This window comes from Ranitomeya variabilis, chromosome 5 (genome assembly GCF_051348905.1).
Source record: "Ranitomeya variabilis isolate aRanVar5 chromosome 5, aRanVar5.hap1, whole genome shotgun sequence".
NCBI classification, from domain to species: domain Eukaryota; kingdom Metazoa; phylum Chordata; class Amphibia; order Anura; family Dendrobatidae; genus Ranitomeya; species Ranitomeya variabilis.
The window spans coordinates 247462695-247480528 of record NC_135236.1 but is presented as its reverse complement, the minus strand read 5'-3'; the positions used below and the strand labels follow the sequence as shown (position 1 = coordinate 247480528).

Genomic DNA, 17834 nt, shown 5'->3' with positions numbered 1-17834 from the left:
CTTCAATGAAGGAGTAGAACCATCTCAAGGAGGATCACAAGGAAATGGGCATGCGACTTAAATATGAGTGTCTGATATTTCAGTGTTTCTTTTTTATTAAAATTGCAAAAATTTCTACATTTGTTTTTTTTTTCCAGTCAAGATGGGGTGCACAGTGTACATTAATGAGAAAAAAAACTTTTTTGAATTTATCAAATGCAATGAAAAAGAGTGAAAAATCTAAAGGGGTCTGAATACTTTCCGTACCCACTGTATGTTTGCTTAAATTTTTATTCTATTCGCCTTCTCTAAAACTTAGCTGCGTCTTATGGTCCGGTGTGCCTTATAGTCTGAAAAATAAGATCATGTACATTTTTTGTTCAAAAAGCTATTCATTCTTAACCATCATTCTTTCTCAAAAATGTTACATTACAAGCTAAGCCAGGTTCCTATCTCTTCCCCATTTAGTTTGAGGCTTGTATGGGCACTTGGAAAAGTGAGTAACTAGAACTAAGGACCATCTATATGAGGTACTCCTTGACGTGATTGGATGACTTTTAAGTTTTTTTTATCAACTCTAGTACTACTTATTGGAAGTAGCAATCCTAAAAGGTAATATTGACTTCAGTGATTGCTACTTCCAATACATGGCACTAGAGTTCAAGTCCTCTACCTATTTGAAGAAGCAATTTGTACACTTAATTTCCCAGAGAAGCATTTCAGGGCTTATAATCCACCTCATCCTGTCATGCCAGTCCAGGCATGTCACTTTCCACAAGAAGAAACATTAACCCGTAGATCCCATATATAAACTGATCAGTATGTTGACACATAGTGTGTATGTATATGATTGTAGATTGATTTGAGTTCAAACTCTTTAGACATGGTTTTGTAACCTTTTCCTGCCATGTAAGCATCAACAACTCTTTCTCTGAGGTCCACAGAAATTTCCTTTGCTTGTGCCATAATAAACTTCCATAAATGTGTGGTGAAGATCAGACTTTGATAAAAACCCTGTTCTTTAACTTTAAAGGGGTTCTCCAAGAATGAGATACAATTCAAACTACCGCCTGTCCTAGTCACGTGTCAGGACTGGCTGCAGACTGAAGACTTACATCTCTCGAGAACGTTGTCTCAGCAGACAAGAACTGTATCATACATACCTCAGTCTGCAGTTGGAAACAGGGTTGTGATATGTAAAATAATGTTTTAACCTATGTTGTACGCAGTGACATGATCTCCAGCTTCATCCTCTTTCTCCTCTGTCAGTCTGACGGTACCCAACCATACTGCAAGCATTGAGAAGGATGAAGCTGGAGATAACCCCAAATATGCTTAGTGAGGAATAGTTATATAGTGGCATGTAAAAGTTTGCGCACCCCTGGTCAAAATTACTGTTATTGTGAACAGTTAAGCGAGCTAAAGATGAAATGATCTCTAAAAGGGCTGAAGTTAAAAATGACACATTTCATTTTGTAAAAAAAAAAGAAATATTGTGTATATGTGTGTGTATTTAATCATTTCTTACATTTTAAAATTTACAAAAAGGAAAATGGAACAGTTTGGGCACCCTTGGATGTTTGTATGCTCAGATAACTTTGACCAAGGTTTCAGACGTTAATTAGCCTGTTAGGGTTTTGGCTTCTTCAAAGTCTTCGTTACAAAAGGTCAGGTGATGCAAATTTCACAGCTTTGTAAAATCTAGTGTCCTTCTAAGCAGCTGCCTAGCACTTTGAAAATGGTGGAGACCCACAAAGCAGGAGAAGACTACAAGAAGATAGCAACGCGTTTTCAAGTTGCCCATTCCCCAGTTCGAAGTGTAATTAAGAAATGACAGTTAACAGGAACAGTGGAGATCAAGATAAGGTCTGGAATACCAAGCAACATTTCAGTGAGAGCAGCTTGTAGGATTGCTAGAGAGGCAAATCGGAACCCCCGCTTGACTGCAAGAGTAAGAAAGAGTTAGACGACTTTGGAGTTGTAGTACATTGTTCTACAGTTCATAGACACCTGCAAAAATATGGTCTTCATGGAAGAGTCATCAGAAGAAAACCTCTCCTGCGTTCTCACAAAAATTTAGCGTCAAAACAATGCAAAAGAACATCTAAACAAGCCTGATGCCTGATTTTGGAAACCAGTCCTGTGGATCAGTTAGGTTAAAATAGAACTCTGTGGCCACAATGAACAAAGGTATGTGTAAAGAAAAAAGGACACAGAATTTCAAGAAAAGGACATCTCAGCAACCCTTAACCCCTTCATGACCGTGGGATTTTCCGTTTTTCCGTATTCGTTTTTCACTCCCCTCCTTCCCAGAGCCATAACTTTTTTATTTTTCCGTCAATTTGGCCATGTGAGGGCTTATTTTTTACAGGACGAGTTGTACTTTTGAACGACATCATTGGTTTTACCATGTCGTGTACTAGAAAACGGGAAAAAAATTCCAAGTGCGGTGAAATTGCAAAAAAAGTGCAATCCCACACTTGTTTTTTGCTTGGCTTTTTTGCTAGGTTCGCTAAATGCTAAAACTGACCTGCCATTATGATTCTCCAGGTCATTACGAGTTTATAGACACCTAACATGACTAGGTTATTTTTTACCTAAGTGGTGAAAAAAAATTCCAAACTTTGCTAAAAAAAAAAAAATTGCGCCATTTTCCGATACTCGTAGCGTCTCCATTTTTCATGATCTGGGGTCGGTTGAGGGCTTATTTTTTGCGTGTCGAGCTGGCGTTTTTAATGATACCATTTTGGTGCAGATACGTTCTTTTGATCGCCCGTTATTGCATTTTAATGCAATGTCACGGCGACCAAAAAAACGTAATTCTGCCGTTTCGGATTTTTTTTCTCATTACGCCGTTTAGCGATCAGGTTAATGCTTTTTTTTTATTGATAGATCGGGTGATTCTGAACGCGGCGATACCAAATATGTGTAGGTTTGATTTTTTTTTAATTGATTTATTTTGATTGGGGGGAAAGGGGGGTTATTTAAACTTTTTGTTTTTTTTATTTTTTTCACATTTTTTTTTACTTTTTTTTTTTACTTTTGCCATGCTTCAATAGCCTCCATGGGAGGCTAGAAGCAGGCACAACTCGATCGCCTCTGCTACATAACAGCGATCATCAGATCGCTGCTAAGCAGCAGAAAATCAGGTGTGCTGTGAGCGCCGACCACAGGGTGGCGCTCACAGCTACTGGCGATCAGTAACCATAGAGGTCTCAAGGACCTCTATGGTTACAATACTGAAGCATCGCCGACCCCCGATCATGTGACGGGGGTCGGCGATGACGTCATTTCCGGCCGCCCGGCCGGATGCGGTAGTTAAATGCCGCTGTCTGCGTTTGACAGCGGCATTTAACTAGTTAATAGCGGCAGGTGAATAGCGATTTCACCCGCCGCTATTGCGGGCACATGTCAGCTGTTCAAAACAGCTGATATGTCTAGGCTTTGATGCGGGCTCACCGCGGAGCCCTGCATCAAAGCAGGGGACCTGACGTCGGACGTACTATCCCGTCCGACGTCAGGAAGGGGTTAATTATGGAGGGATAGAATAGATTCATTTAAATTTTGTAAAATCCTTGATGCAAACAAAACACCAACTGTAAAAAAGCTGAAGTTGAAAAGAGTGATGGCTTCCGCAAATGGATAATGATCCTAAATATGCGTCAAAATCCACAAAAGACCAACTCAGAAGGATCATGCTGAAGGTTTTACAGTGGACCTCACAGTCCCCTGATCTGAACATCATTGAAAATATGTGGCAAGATGTCAAAATAGCAATAAGACGACCCTAGCAACTTCCAGAACTGAAAGAATTTTCCAAGGGAGAATGGATGAACATCCCTCAAACAAGAATTGACAGACTCTGCATTTACAGGTTGTGCTACTAGGTACTAACCATAATTATAAATAACAAAATCCCAAATATATTAGATACCTTCATAAAACTTTTTTAGAACAGAATTCCCCTTGTTTTTAATTGAGGAACAAAGGTATACCCACAAGAATAAAATTGAAAATACTTTATTAAATACCACATGTAGTGAACATAAAAAATCCACGAAAATAGCCAAACAAGGTGAAATCTCGCTAAAAACAATCACAGAGCGAACACGATGAACCATGAACAGAACTTCAAATGTTATTTGTAATATGTATATAAGAAACACTCCTTCAAAATGACGCAGCCAATATGTATAAGCCACTAAGACCAATCAGTCCTACACACAGCATCCTCGTAAGGGCCTATTAAATAGAGTCATGAAACCAAGTGTGTGTGTGGCAGTATAAGAATTTGCTATAAGCCTATGTGCCAAAGAAATGCAACTATGTATTATACAGGCTACTGCAGCAAAACCTGCTAATTTGTGCAAAAGGTAAGCATTAAAGTGCAACAGTGCTAACAGTCTATGATTGAACTACAACCTAATAGACACAATATGTTTTTATACCTTTAAGCATATACACTCCTGCAGTGCCGTTGTATCAGTAAAGATGCATGGCAAGCTAATAAGCAAGTCTGTATCAGGAGTTGTGGGTATACCTTTGTTCCTCACATAAAAACAAGGGGAATTCTGTTCTAAAATAGGTACTAACCATGCAGGGTGCCCAAACGTTTGCAGCGGCCCATTTTTCTTTTTGCAATTTTTCAAATGTAAACAATGCGAAAAAAAATATACAGCTCTGGCAAAAATTAAGAGACATCTGCAAAATTTTCAGTTTGATTTTTCTCTCTATAGGTATATTGTTGAATAAAATGTATATTGTTCTTTTATTCTATAAACTACTGACAACATGTATCGAAAGTTCCAAGCAATAAATTTTGTATTTATTTTCTGAAAATGAGAAATAGTCATAATAAGAAAAAAATGCATTGCTCACAGACCTCAAATAATGCAAAAAAAAAAAAAAAAAGTTCATAATCAATTAGAAACAACAATACTAATGTTTTAACTCAGGAAGAGTTCAGAAATCAATGTTTTGTGGAATAGCCATGAGTTTTATTAACAGCTTTCATGCTTCTTGGCATGTTTTCCACCAGTCTTTCACATTGCTTTTGGGTGACCTTATGCCACTCCTGGTGCAAAAATGTAAGCAGTTCTTCTTTGTTTGATGGCTTGTGACTATCCATCTTCCTCTTGATTACTTTCCAGAGGTTTTCAATAGGCTTCAGGTCTGGAGATTAGGCTGGCCATGACAGGGATTTAATGTGGTGGTCCTTCATCCACACCTTGATTGACCAAAAGCAGTGTGAAAGACTGGTGGAAAGCATGAAAGCTGTGATTAAAAATCATGGTTATTCCAGAAAATATTGATTTATGAACTTTCTTGAGTTAAAACATTAGTGTTGTTGTTTCTGAATGATTATGAACTTGTTTTTTTTTTTGCATTATTTGAGGTCTGCAAGCAATGCCTTTTTTTGTTATTCTGAACATTTTGCAGTGGTCTCTTAATTTTTGCCAGAGCTGTATGTGTGTGTGTGTGTATGTATATATACACTACTCAAAAAAATAAATGGAACTTTTAAACAGAATATAACTCCAAGTAAATCAAACTTCTGTGAAATCAAACTGTCCACTTAGGAAGCAACACTGTTTGACAATCAATTTTACATGCTGTTGTGCAAATGGAATAGACAACACATGGAAATTATTGGCAGTTTTCAAGACACACTCAATAAAGGAGTAGTTCAGGTAGTGCAGCTCATCCAGGATGGCACATCAATACGAGCTGTGACAAGAAGGTTTGCTGTGTCTGTCAGCGTAGTGTCCAGAGGCGCTACCAGGAGACAGGCCAGTACACCAGGAGACGTGGAGGGGGCCGTAGGAGTGCAACAACCCAGCAGTAGGACCGCTGCCTCAGCCCTTGTGCAAGGAGGAACAGGAGGAGCACTGCCAGAGCCCTGCAAAATGACCTCCAGCAGGCCACAAATGTGCATGTCTGCACAAATGGTTAGAAACCGACTCCATGAGGATGGTCTGAGTGCCCGACATCCACAGATGGGGCTATGCTCACAGCCCAATACCATGCAGGACACTTGGCATGTGCGACAGAACACCAGGATTGGCAAATTCACAACTGGCACCCTGTGCTCTTCACAGATGAAAGCAGGTTCACAATGAGCACATGTGACAGACGTGACAGAGTCTGGAGACGCCGTGCAGAGCGATCTGCTGACTGCAACATCCTTCAGCATGACCGTTTTGGCAGTGGGTCAGTAATGGTGTGGGGTGGCATTTCTTTGGAGGGCCGCACAGCCCTCCATGTGCTCGCCAGAGGTAGCCTGACTGCCATTAGGTACCGAGATGAGATCCTCAGACCCCTTGTGAGACCATATGCCGGTGCGGTTGGCCCTGGGTTCCTCCTAATGCAGGACAATGCCAGACCTCATGTCAGTAGTTCTTGCAAGATGAAGGCATTGAAGCTAAACCTGTCATGCTGAAGGATGTTGCAGGCAGCAGATCTCTCTCCATGGCATCTCCAGACTCTGTCACGTCTGTCACATGTGCTCAGTGTTAACCTGCCTTCATCTGTGAAGAGCACAGGGCGCCAGTGGCGAATTTGCCAATCCTGGTGTTCTGTGGCAAATGCCAAGCGTCCTGCATGGTGTTGGGGTGTGAGCACAACCCCCATCGGTGGACGTCGGGCACTCAGACCATCCTCATGGAGTCGGTTTCTAACCGTTTGTGCAGACACGTGCACATTTGTGGCCTGCTGGAGGTAATTTTGCAGGGCTCTGGCAGTGCTCCTGTTCCTCCTTGAACAAAAGCTGAGGTAGGGGTCCGGCTGCTGGGTTGTTGCCCTTCTACGGCCCCCTCCACGTCTAATGGTGTACTGGCCTGTCTCCTGGTAGTACCTCCAGCCTCTGTACACCTACGCTGACAGACACAGCAAACCAACAATAGTGCCGAGGGTGTTACTAAACAGGAATAAGAAAGGATACCACTTGGCAATGTGACAAATGCTCCGAAAAACCTGGCCTATGCATAAAAGGCTATTTAAAAGTCTACCACTCATCCATGGAGTACTAGAATTATTTCTGATTTACTGTAATTTATTGCATAATTTGATGTACTTTACACAGCTTATAGTACATATACTTAGAGATAAAGTGGAATATAATTTGGTCTTCATTTAGCATGTAGGTGCATATTCAGAGTGGCCAGTAAACAGGCAAATCCTAAGAGAAAACAAAATAAGCACATACACTGCAGTAAATGAATAGCAATAGTGCATGAAAATAATTTAGGGTACTTGGCTTAACATAATTTTGATGAAAAAACATAAAAGTCACTACGCCAAGGTGACCTATTCGGAATGCTCCTAACCTCTAGTATTAAAACCTTACCATATGTCAAGTGACAATGTGAATTAGGGTAGAGAAGGACTATGACCGGCTAATGGACACCTATGGGTGGGCAACTATATGAATGTAATGTCCAGCTCAAAGAAAAGGGAGGCTACACCCTGAATTGCACAGGGCGCAAAGAACCTGAAATAAAAACCTGAAGAGATTAAATGGAATATAAGTTGGTGTGCATGCAGTGTGTAGGCACATGTTCACACTGGCCACTAAACAGACAAAACCTATGATAAAGACAAAATAAGCAAAAGCCCTGCAGCAACTTACATATGTCAACCTGATGCACTCTACACAACTTACTGCTACTTCCAATAGGTGGCTCTAGAGTTCAAGCCCTCTTCCTCTCTGAAGAGACAATTTCCGTATTTAATTTAAGGAGCATGCATGGCGTATAATTCATCCCTGACGTGGCAGGCCTGGCTTAAATTCCAGTCTTAAAGAGGTTTTCCCACAAAGTTATAAGCAACATTTGAATCAATAGATCTTTGAATAATAATAAGTATTATCAGACCATGTTCCTGCACGGTCACACACAGCCATTACACAGTACACAGCAGGGACACATTTATAAGATTACCTCAGCACAGGGACATTTTTTAAACACATTCAATTGTGAAACTTATTATTCGAAGATTGATTAACCCCTTTCTAACCTCGGACGGGATAGTACGTCTGAGGTCAGAAGCCCCGCTTTGATGCGGGCTCCGGCGGTGAGCCCGCATCAAAGCCAGGACATGTCAGCTGTTTTGAACAGCTGACATGTGCCCGCAATAGGCGTGGGCAGAATCACGATCTGCCCGCGCCTATTAACTAGTTAAATGCCGCTTTCAAACGCAGACAGCGGCATTTAACTACCGCATCCGGCCGGGCGGCAGGAAATGACGGCATCGCCGACCCCCGTCTCATGATCGGAGGTCGGCGATGCTTCTGAATGGTAACCATAGAGGTCCTTGAGACCCCAGCAGCTGTGAGCGCCACCCTGTGGTCGGTGCTCACAGCACACCTGATTTTCTGCTACATAGCAGCGAACAGCAGATCGCTGCTATGTAGCAGAGGTGATCGTGGTGTGCCTGCTTCTAGCCTCCCATGGAGGCTATTGAAGCATGGCAAAAGTAAAAAAAAAAAAAGTTAAAAAAAATTTGAAAAAAATTTTAAAAAAAGTTTAAATCACCCCCTTTCGCCCCAATCAAAATAAATCAATAAAAAAAATCAAACCTACACATATTTGGTATAGCCGCGTTCAGAATCGCCCGATCTATCAATAAAAAAAGCATTAACCTGATCGCTAAACAGCGTAGCGAGAAAAAAATTTGAAACGACAGAATTATGTTTTTTGGTCGCCGCGACATTGCATTAAAATTCAATAACGGGCGATCAAAAGAACGTATCTGCACCAAAATGCTATCCTTAAAAACGCCAGCTCGGCACGCAAAAAATAAGCCCTCGACCGACCCCAGATCATGAAAAATGGAGACGCTACGAGTATCGGAAAATGGCGCAATTTTTTTTTTTTTTTTTTTTTTTTTTTTTAGCAAAGTTTGGAATTTTTTTTCACCACTTAGGTAAAAAATAACCTAGTCATGTTAGGTGTCTATGAACTCGTAGTGACCTGGAGAATCATAATGGCAGGTCAGTTTTAGCATTTAGTGAACCTAGCAAAAAAAAGCCAAACAAAAAACAAGTGTGGGACTGCACTTTTTTTGCAATTTCACTGCACTTGGAATTTTTTTCCCATTTTCTAGTACACGACATGCTAAAACCAATGATGTCGTTCAAAAGTACAACTCGTCCTGTAAAAAATAAGCCCTCACATGGCCAAATTGACGGAAAAATAAAAAAGTTATGGCTCTGGGAAGGAGGGGAGTGAAAAACTAACACGGAAAAACGAAAAATCCCAATGTCATGAAGGGGTTAAAATGTACTTTGTACCCCTTTTAAGCCTCTCACCCAGCCAACTCGGTTCTCATACTTTGCATTGACATTATCAACACTGTCCCCATTGAGGCTTTTGACTGAATTTAATAGTCACCTTAGGAGTGATTCAGCACTGCTATGTATATAAGAAATCTCGATCACCTCTGGAGTTAACAGGAAGATCGTAATGACAGGCAGGGGGGTCATCAGCAGAACTCCGGCTGTCATGACAACACATCAGCGCTCCTCCATCACATGACAGGGGCGGCAATGTGCGGGATGAATGAAGTGCTTCCGGCGCATGTTCAATCCATCTTTCAGTGATTGACAGCGGCATTTAACAGGTTAACAGCATCACTCCAGCCGTGACTGTTAAAGGCACATGATGACTGATTAAATGTGCTGAGAAAGGCGTGCGAGCTCACATCAAATGCAGGGACACGACCTTTGACGTAAGTATATATTAAAGGTCGTGAAGGGGTTAAAACTGCCATCAGAAAATTAAATGCTTCAGGTGTTTCATGGCAATTAACACAAAATACAATGATAAAATTATATTTTTTTTCACTAAAATATTGATATATTTTTCCTGTATAAGAGAAAATGATACCTACATTTTATTGTGCAATTTCTCCTCCACACAGAAATCATGTTTTGGCATTTGCAGGGCTTGGGAGAGAGAGAGAGCACTCTTTGATTTGTGGAGAGAAATTTTTGTTGAAACTGCAGACTCCATAGCATTTGTAGAGGCCCTGAGGTGGCAAAACTGCATAAACCCTTTAGAAGTTATACCATTTTGGAAACTATACCCCTTAATGAATTCATCTAGGGGTTTAGTGACCATTTTGTACCCACAAGTGCTTTACCAAAGGTCATAATATTAGGACAGGAAATGAAAGACATTTTTTCCACAAACATGTTGCTTTAGTTTAAAGGGACACTGTCACCTGAATTTGGAGGGAACAATCTTTAGACCTAGGGGCGGGGTTTTCGGGTGTTTGATGCACCCTTTCCTAACCCGTCGGCTGCATGCTGGCTGCAATATTGGATTGAAGTTCATTCTCTGTCTTCCGTAATACATGCCTGCACAAGGCAAGATTGCCTTGTGCAGGCATGTATTACTGAAGACAGAGAATGAACTTCAATCCAATATTGCAGCCAGCATGCAGCCGGCGGGTAAGGAAAGGGTGCATCAAACACCCGAAAACCCCGCCCCTAGGTCTAAAGATTGTTCCCTCCAAATTCAGGTGACAGTGTCCCTTTAAGATGATTAATTTTCACAAGGGTAATAGGAGAAAGTGGACTTCATCATTTGTTATGCAATTTTTCTCGAATGTGGCAACATGTGGTCAGCAGTTGCTGCTTGGGCATACTGCTGGGCTCTGAAGGGAAGGAGTGCACATTTCTCTGATTTCGCTGGGCCATGTTGTGGATATCACAACACTTTTATTGAGCCTTAGGTGCTACACTATAAGGCCGGGGGTCACATTTGCGAGTTCAATGCGAGAAACTCGCGCATCAAGTCCCGTCACTGCCGCCGGCACTCGGGACCGGAGCGTGCGGTTGCATGTATTTCTATGCAGCCGCACACTCCGGTCCCGAGTTTTGGAGGCAGTGCTGGGACTTGATGCGAGAGACTCGCGCAAGTTTCTCGCATTGAACTCGCAAGTGTGACCCCGGACTTACTCAAGAAATTCACTCAGTGGTGTGATGAGCATTTTCAACTCACTGGTGGTGTCCAAATTTTTTTTGTTAGATTGGGCCATGAAAATGAGAGGCTTGGATGAGAAGAAATGCCATTTTGACATTTGGAGTTCAATTTTGTCTGTGGGTGGGTGTAGTGAGTATTTTGAACGTACAAGTGCCCCATAGACTTTTATAACATTGGGCTGTGGAAATTAAAAATTACTGTTTTAACACTATAATGTTATTAATTTTGGCTGCAAATGTTTCATTTTCACAAGGGTAATGGGTAAATATGGTCCTTCATTTGTTTTGCAGTTTGTCCTGAACACAGTGATACCCCCCCAAATGTAGCTGGATGGTGACTGAGGCAGGAGGGTTTAGAACACCCACCCTACAGTACCTGACAGCTGTCTCTGATCTTTTCTGTGACATCACTGAGTTGGAAGAGCAGGCTAAAGAAGCTGGGCAGGATATACTTGTATAGCGCCATTGATTACTTGGGTCCAAGAAGGAATTCTTCTCCTTATGGAGACTGCAAGAAGGAGAAACCCTTCACTGTCAGAGGCCTCTCGATTAGCTAATTCAGATTAGCAAACACCCCAAACCATGTGACTGCAAATGGAGTGTCTGGTTCGATTTGTCTTTTTATCCTAAATCAAGTAGCAAGGCTTGTTAAAGGGTCAATAGGCGGCATTAGAGCTCTAGTCCTTTCTCTCTAAAGAGGATATTTGCATAATTAATTTCTGCAGCACTTTACAGACATCCTAACATAATCCCATTGTAAACATTACAGTCACTAAACTTTAGATGAACAATTGTCGTTTCATTATATCACAATAAAACATTTTTTTCTTATTTCATATTTTTTTGTAATTTTACTCAAATTTATATACAATTTCACAGGTAAAAGTTCACGAAGTAAAGGAGAAGATCAACACCACAAAGTAACTGACTCATCAAAGAAGGAACCACTAAGTGCCTCACCGAGGAAAGTAAAAAATTCCCTAATTCTGAAGCTGCGGAGAGTGCGCATGCATACCGGCATCCATGTATATAGGCCTCAAAGTCCAAAGACTCCTCAGAAGAAGGACAAACTACAGAAAAGGACAGTTTGTGGCAGGACACAAACTAGAGCACGTCCGCTGTTTACCTACAAGAAAAGAAAGCAGCGACGTACAAGTAAACGTTTTCCAAATCTAGTTGGGAGACGTATCTTACACTTGTTTGATGACGGCGAGCAAGACGTCTGGTTCCGAGGTAGAGTGCTACGGGTGCACCTCCGTTCACGTAACCCTCGTGACACACAGTATGAGGTGTGGTATGATGAGGAGCCAGGCACGCGCTATTTTTTAGAACTGTTGCAGGACTATGAGAAGGGATGGCTCCGATTGGATGATTAAACCAGTGTTTGTAAAACCGTGGTTACACAATAGACCTGGCGGCAGGTATGGATCACAGTGATTGGTGAAACATTTCTGTTCAGGGCTGTGGAGCGGGTAAGCTAAGGCTCTGACTTCTCTCTTTTTTCACACTCTTGACTTCTGCTCCTTCTTCATAAATGGTCAAGTAATTAGTAAGAACACAATTGCTGTAATAAAATGGTAGCAATTTTATTAAGTAACTAAGGACCCTTAGATTGTTAAAATATATTTTTATTAGCTGTTATACATTTGTCTATTTTGTATGTAAGTTAATAAATTACTTTATATTAGCAGAGCATTTTTTTCATCTGGAATCAGTTCATTTTGACTGACTGACTCCAATATAAACTTGACCCAACAACTGACTCCACAGCCCTGTTTCTGTTTAAAATTTTCATAATTTTTTTTCTCCTTTTGTGAGGAAAATGTAAGTGTAGATAAAAAAAGTGCCTCTTTTACATTTCCTGTAACCTCCTTGATTGTTTCAGGAGGTAATTTTATGTACATTTTAACCAGGTATCCTGGAATTCAGTATGTCTTAGAAAATTTTATATTAAGAAGTTTCTCCTAAATATATAAAAGGTGCCTTAATGCCGTCTTTTCTTGTTTTCTTTTAAGTATTTTCATGTGTATAATAATATAGTATGTCATTGGTTTTGTTATAAGAAAATAACGTAGCTATGTTTCAATTCATGTTATTTTTCCAGTTTTATTAAAAGCATACCTCCACTTTAAAGAGAACCTGTGAGCAGGTTTTGCTGTTTAGTCTGGTAGCAGCATGATGTAGGGATGGAGACCCTGATTCCACTGATGTATCGCTTAGTTTACTGGGTGCCACAGTTGTGATAGAACCACAATGTCCTTTGTTGTAGGTCTAGCAGTGTTCAGGGTGCTGAGTCCTGTATAACCCCACCCACACCACTTATTACTAGCTTTCTGTGTACATTTGTATAGTGACAGAGAGCTGCTAATCAGTGCTGGGTTCATGGTTGGACCAGGAAGCACAAGACTCCTAGTCCTCTAGTGATAATCTTCTGCTGATAAAACACAGCCTAGTAAGTGATACATTGCTGGAATCCGTATCTCAGCCCTTACATCATGGTGCCATCAGATTACATAGCAAAAACCCGTTTCAGATTCTCTTTAAGCAAAATGACACAACAACTTTTAAATGTGTATGAAATGTTTCTGAATGCATATATTTATTTTGTACTGTATTTGAGATACATTATGCATTTCTCCCCATTCATGTTGCTCTTGTACAGAGATCCAAACTTTGCAGTCATGCAACTAAACAGCCTAAATGTTGCATACTACATGTGCCTGGTGCAGGATTCCGCGGAGCGGTCATGCACTTCCTGTTTACTCCCTGCACTTGCCATAATGCAGGGCATCATCTTTTCCTGTAATGTACGGTAGCACTGAAGTTTTTTGAAAGTGGAGATATGTTTTAAACTCCTTTTAAGGAGTACCTATCATTGAAAAAGTCGACTTTTTCATATTAATATTACATAAAAAAAATTGTAAATTCAGTTAATTAAAATAATAGATAAAAGGCACTTGCTTACCATGCGAAGGGCACGCGAATGCTATAGAAATCTGACCATCCGCTGAAAGTTGCCGCCAGTTCCCTGCGTTTCTAGCAGCGTTACATTCCACATTTCGGAAGTGATCAATATGTCCAGAGCAGAGAGAGCTGGGTCTCAGCTGTACAAATAATGTTTGTGCTACTACTTGGGGACATAGCTACTTTATTAGTAGAGGTCTCCCTGCCTCTGAGCAGTGCTTCACTGCCTTTCATTATCGCTGCTCTCTGCTTTGATTGCTGTGAGAATACTGTGATCATAGCAGAGACCAGCATGATAATGATAGACAGGGAAGCGCTGCGGGGAGGCAGGGAAAAGTGCTTACGGCTGACAACTCCTAGATATTGAAGCAGTGGAGCAGCTTCATGATGTGATGTCCCGGCAGCAGCGCTTAAAATACCGTTCCTTCTAAAATCTCCTCCCTAAATGCTGAGATTTCCAAAATTCTCTTGAGATCTCGCTGCTTAGTGGAGTGATAGACATTGAGGCGATGTGGATAGGCAGGGAAAGACTCCTTTATAAAGTGAAACTAGGGCCCCAGCAGTAGTACTGTACGCTTCCTGTTTTGGTTTTTTTCTGGACCCACACATGTGCATTATAGGCTTGTATGGTGCAAAGGGATCAATGAGAAACCATACTGTCCACAAGATATTTCTACACACATCACATGTAGAATGACATTTGTTTTTTAATAAGTGGATTTTTAATCGGTCCTCTTTAAAGGGGTATTCCCATCTCAAATATCCTATCTCAATATGTAGGGGGGTGTAGTAGTAATAATAATAATATTAGCAAATACCTCTAATTAGAAATGTACTGTAGTTTTTATGATTCGCTTTGTCTCTTTCCTCATGTGCAGGCATTGCAGGACCTTTGGTATCCATGGTTGCGACCACTGATATAGTGACAGTTGGCTAGTTGCTAGTGGACATAACCATGGATACCCAAGATCCTGCAATGCCTGCACATGAGGAAAGAGATACAGCGAATCAGAAAAACTATGCTACATTTCTAATTGAAGGTATTTGGTAATATTATTATTATTACACCGACTACATATTAGGATAGGATCTTCGAGTTGGGAATACCCCTTTAAGGACTAATTCACAGACCTGTTTACTGTACTTTTGCATTCTTTCCAGCTTCCATCATGCCAGTGCTCTGTTGAATGAAAAGCAGTGATAATGATATCGATAGAGAGATCCATTTATAAGATTATTGCTTTTTATTCAAGACAGCAGATTTACAACAAAATTCAAAAGGTATGGTGTTTGAAAGTTTAGATTAACATTCCACCCCATTTAATTGGATAATGTAATCTTATGAATTATTAACCATCTATAGGCATCCAGAAAGAAGCTTATCCCAATGGTAGTCCATGCGCTATGAACAAAAAGTAATGCAAAGAGAGACGTTGCCAATGGCATCCGGCCATCTTCCTTGCACCAAGTTTCATCCGCCATCACTACTTCATAGTTATGCGTATTGTAATTTGCAGCTGGATACATTTCAACTGGATAATTTTTATATTGAATGAACTGTTCGTTATTATTCTTAACAATACAAATGTTCCAACCATTGATTTTAAAGTACAAAACCACATTTTCCTTTTTATAAGGGCCATGTATAGTTCTCACTCTTTAAGGATTGTTTTTATACGGTTGTATTTATACACATGGTCAAATAATGATGCACATTGCATCAAGAGAGCTAATGTGGACCAACTATTGTCTGAAGTGATAGCTGTAAATTTATTTTATGTGTTTGTAATGTGCAATGGTTGTAAATTGTTTTGTTTCACATGCAAGAAGTGCCTATTAGTCAAACATTAAAAGAACAACATGACCATGTTAAAATTGCATTTTGTATTTTTATAAATTTGATTAATGTATCCGTATATTTACAGTAGTAAACTGAAAGCAACGTGTAAGGCTATGTGCACACGTTCAGGTTTTTTCGCGTTTTTTTCGCACTAAAAATGCTATAAAAACGCATTAAAAATGCATGCATTATGCATTCTATCATTTAGAATGCATTCTGCATGTTTTGTGCACATGGATGCGTTTTTTTCCGCGAAAAATACGCATCGCGGTAAAAAAAATGAGCATGTTCATTAATTTTGCGGATTTTCTGCGTTTTTCCCGCAATTCTATGCATCTGGGAAAAAACGCACAAAAAACGCATGCGGATTTCTGGCAGAAATTTCCGTTTTTTTGTCAGGAAAATTTCTGCAAGAAATCCTGACGTGTGCACATACCACAAGCTATGCATAAAACAAACAGATGGATGGTACATTGGCTTTATTCTTATACCATTAAGCCATAGTGGGATGTTGGAGGCATCCTAACGATAAATTGGAGTTAATTGACATGATCAAAGTCGAACAAATCACATATTGATGTGCCCCCCCTCACCCCTGAAACATCCTCACTACAAAATTGTGTGCTTAATTTTGCAGAATAATCTGCATTCAAGAATCTTACATATATAATCGCCAGTTGGGACTTCCGGCCGCTGTCCCTGAATCCTATAAGGCACCGCAGCAGTTTCACTTGCGCAGGCGCAAGTGACATTCACGTCACCACTATTCCCGCGCATGTGCAGTAACAGCCACAACTGCGCGCTCTACCCGCGCATTTTCGGAAACTACGCAGATCTTACTGCGCCTGCATGGGGAATAGCGGTGACGTCTGTTTTTCTTGTGCAGCCGCAGTAACAGCCTTACAACCACGAACTGCACCTGCGAAAGTGACAGATATACATCACCACTATTCCCAGTAACAGCCATAATGCAGAGGGATGATAAAGAACAGATATGTTGGAAAGCACAAACAGTGTGAGACATGTCTGCTGCTCCTGTCAGCACCACTAAGCATACACAGATGTTAATTTCACCACACTGCCGATGCAATAGCATCGGGCCTATTTCTAGTTTCAAAATAAAAACCAGATGGATTTCATACATATAAAGAATTGGGATATGATCCGGTGTCACCCAGGCTGATTGTACCCCATGCCTGGGGTGAAAATGAAAATATATTAATTACCCCTTAGTCAACAGGCCACATTTTTCAAATCTGACATGTCTTTTTATGTGTGTCAAAACTATGGAATGTTTCAACATATCCCAGTGATTTTGAGATTGTTTTTTGTGACTCATTGTACTTTATATTAACAGTAAATTTAGGCTGCTATCTTTTGAGTTTATTAAAATGAGAAATTTGACAATGCTTAACCCCTTAACCCCCAAGGGTGGTTTGCACGTTAATGACTGGGCCAATTTTTACAGTTCTGACCATTGTCCCTTTATGAGGTTATAACTCTGGAACGCTTCAACAGATCCTGATGATTCTGACATTGTTTTCTCGTGACATACAGTACTTCATGATAGTGGTACAATTTCTTTGATATTACCAGCGTTTATTAGTGAAAAAAAATGGAAATTTGACAAATTTAGAAAATTTAGCAATTTTCCAACTTTGAATTTTTATGCCCTTAAATCACAGAGATATGTCACACAAAATACTTAATAAGTAACATTTCCCACATGTCTACTTTGCATCAGTACTATTTTCGAACCAAAATTTTTTGGGGGGAGTTATAAGGGATAAAATTTGACCAGCAATTTCTCATTTTTACAACACCATTTTTTTTTTAGGGACCACATCACATTTGAAGTAACTTTGAGGGGTCTATATGATAGAAAATACCCAAGTGTGACACCATTCTAAAAATTGCACCCCTCAAGGTGCTCAAAACAACATTCAAGAAGTTTTATTAACCTTTCAGGTGTTTCACAGGAAGTTTTGGAATATTTAAAAAAAAAAATGAACATTTAACTTTTTTTCACAAAAATTTACTTCAGCTCCAATTTGTTTTATTTTATCA

At 40.2% G+C, this 17834-nt stretch overlaps 1 protein-coding gene across 4 annotated transcripts in view; it reads left to right on the top strand.

The window, feature by feature from the left end:
• C5H15orf39 (chromosome 5 C15orf39 homolog) overlaps positions 1–15796 on the top strand; it is a 134380-nt gene extending 118584 nt beyond the window's left edge. For 3 of the 4 annotated variants that reach the window (XM_077263978.1, XM_077263979.1, XM_077263980.1), the window contains one exon: positions 11843–15796. In XM_077263978.1, the coding sequence (XP_077120093.1) occupies positions 11843–12339 (497 nt within the window). In that variant the 3' untranslated portion in view covers positions 12340–15796. The remainder of the gene's footprint in view (positions 1–11842) is intronic. The other variant, XM_077263981.1, reaches the window with a different exon arrangement.
• The last annotated feature ends 2038 nt before the right edge of the window (positions 15797–17834 follow it).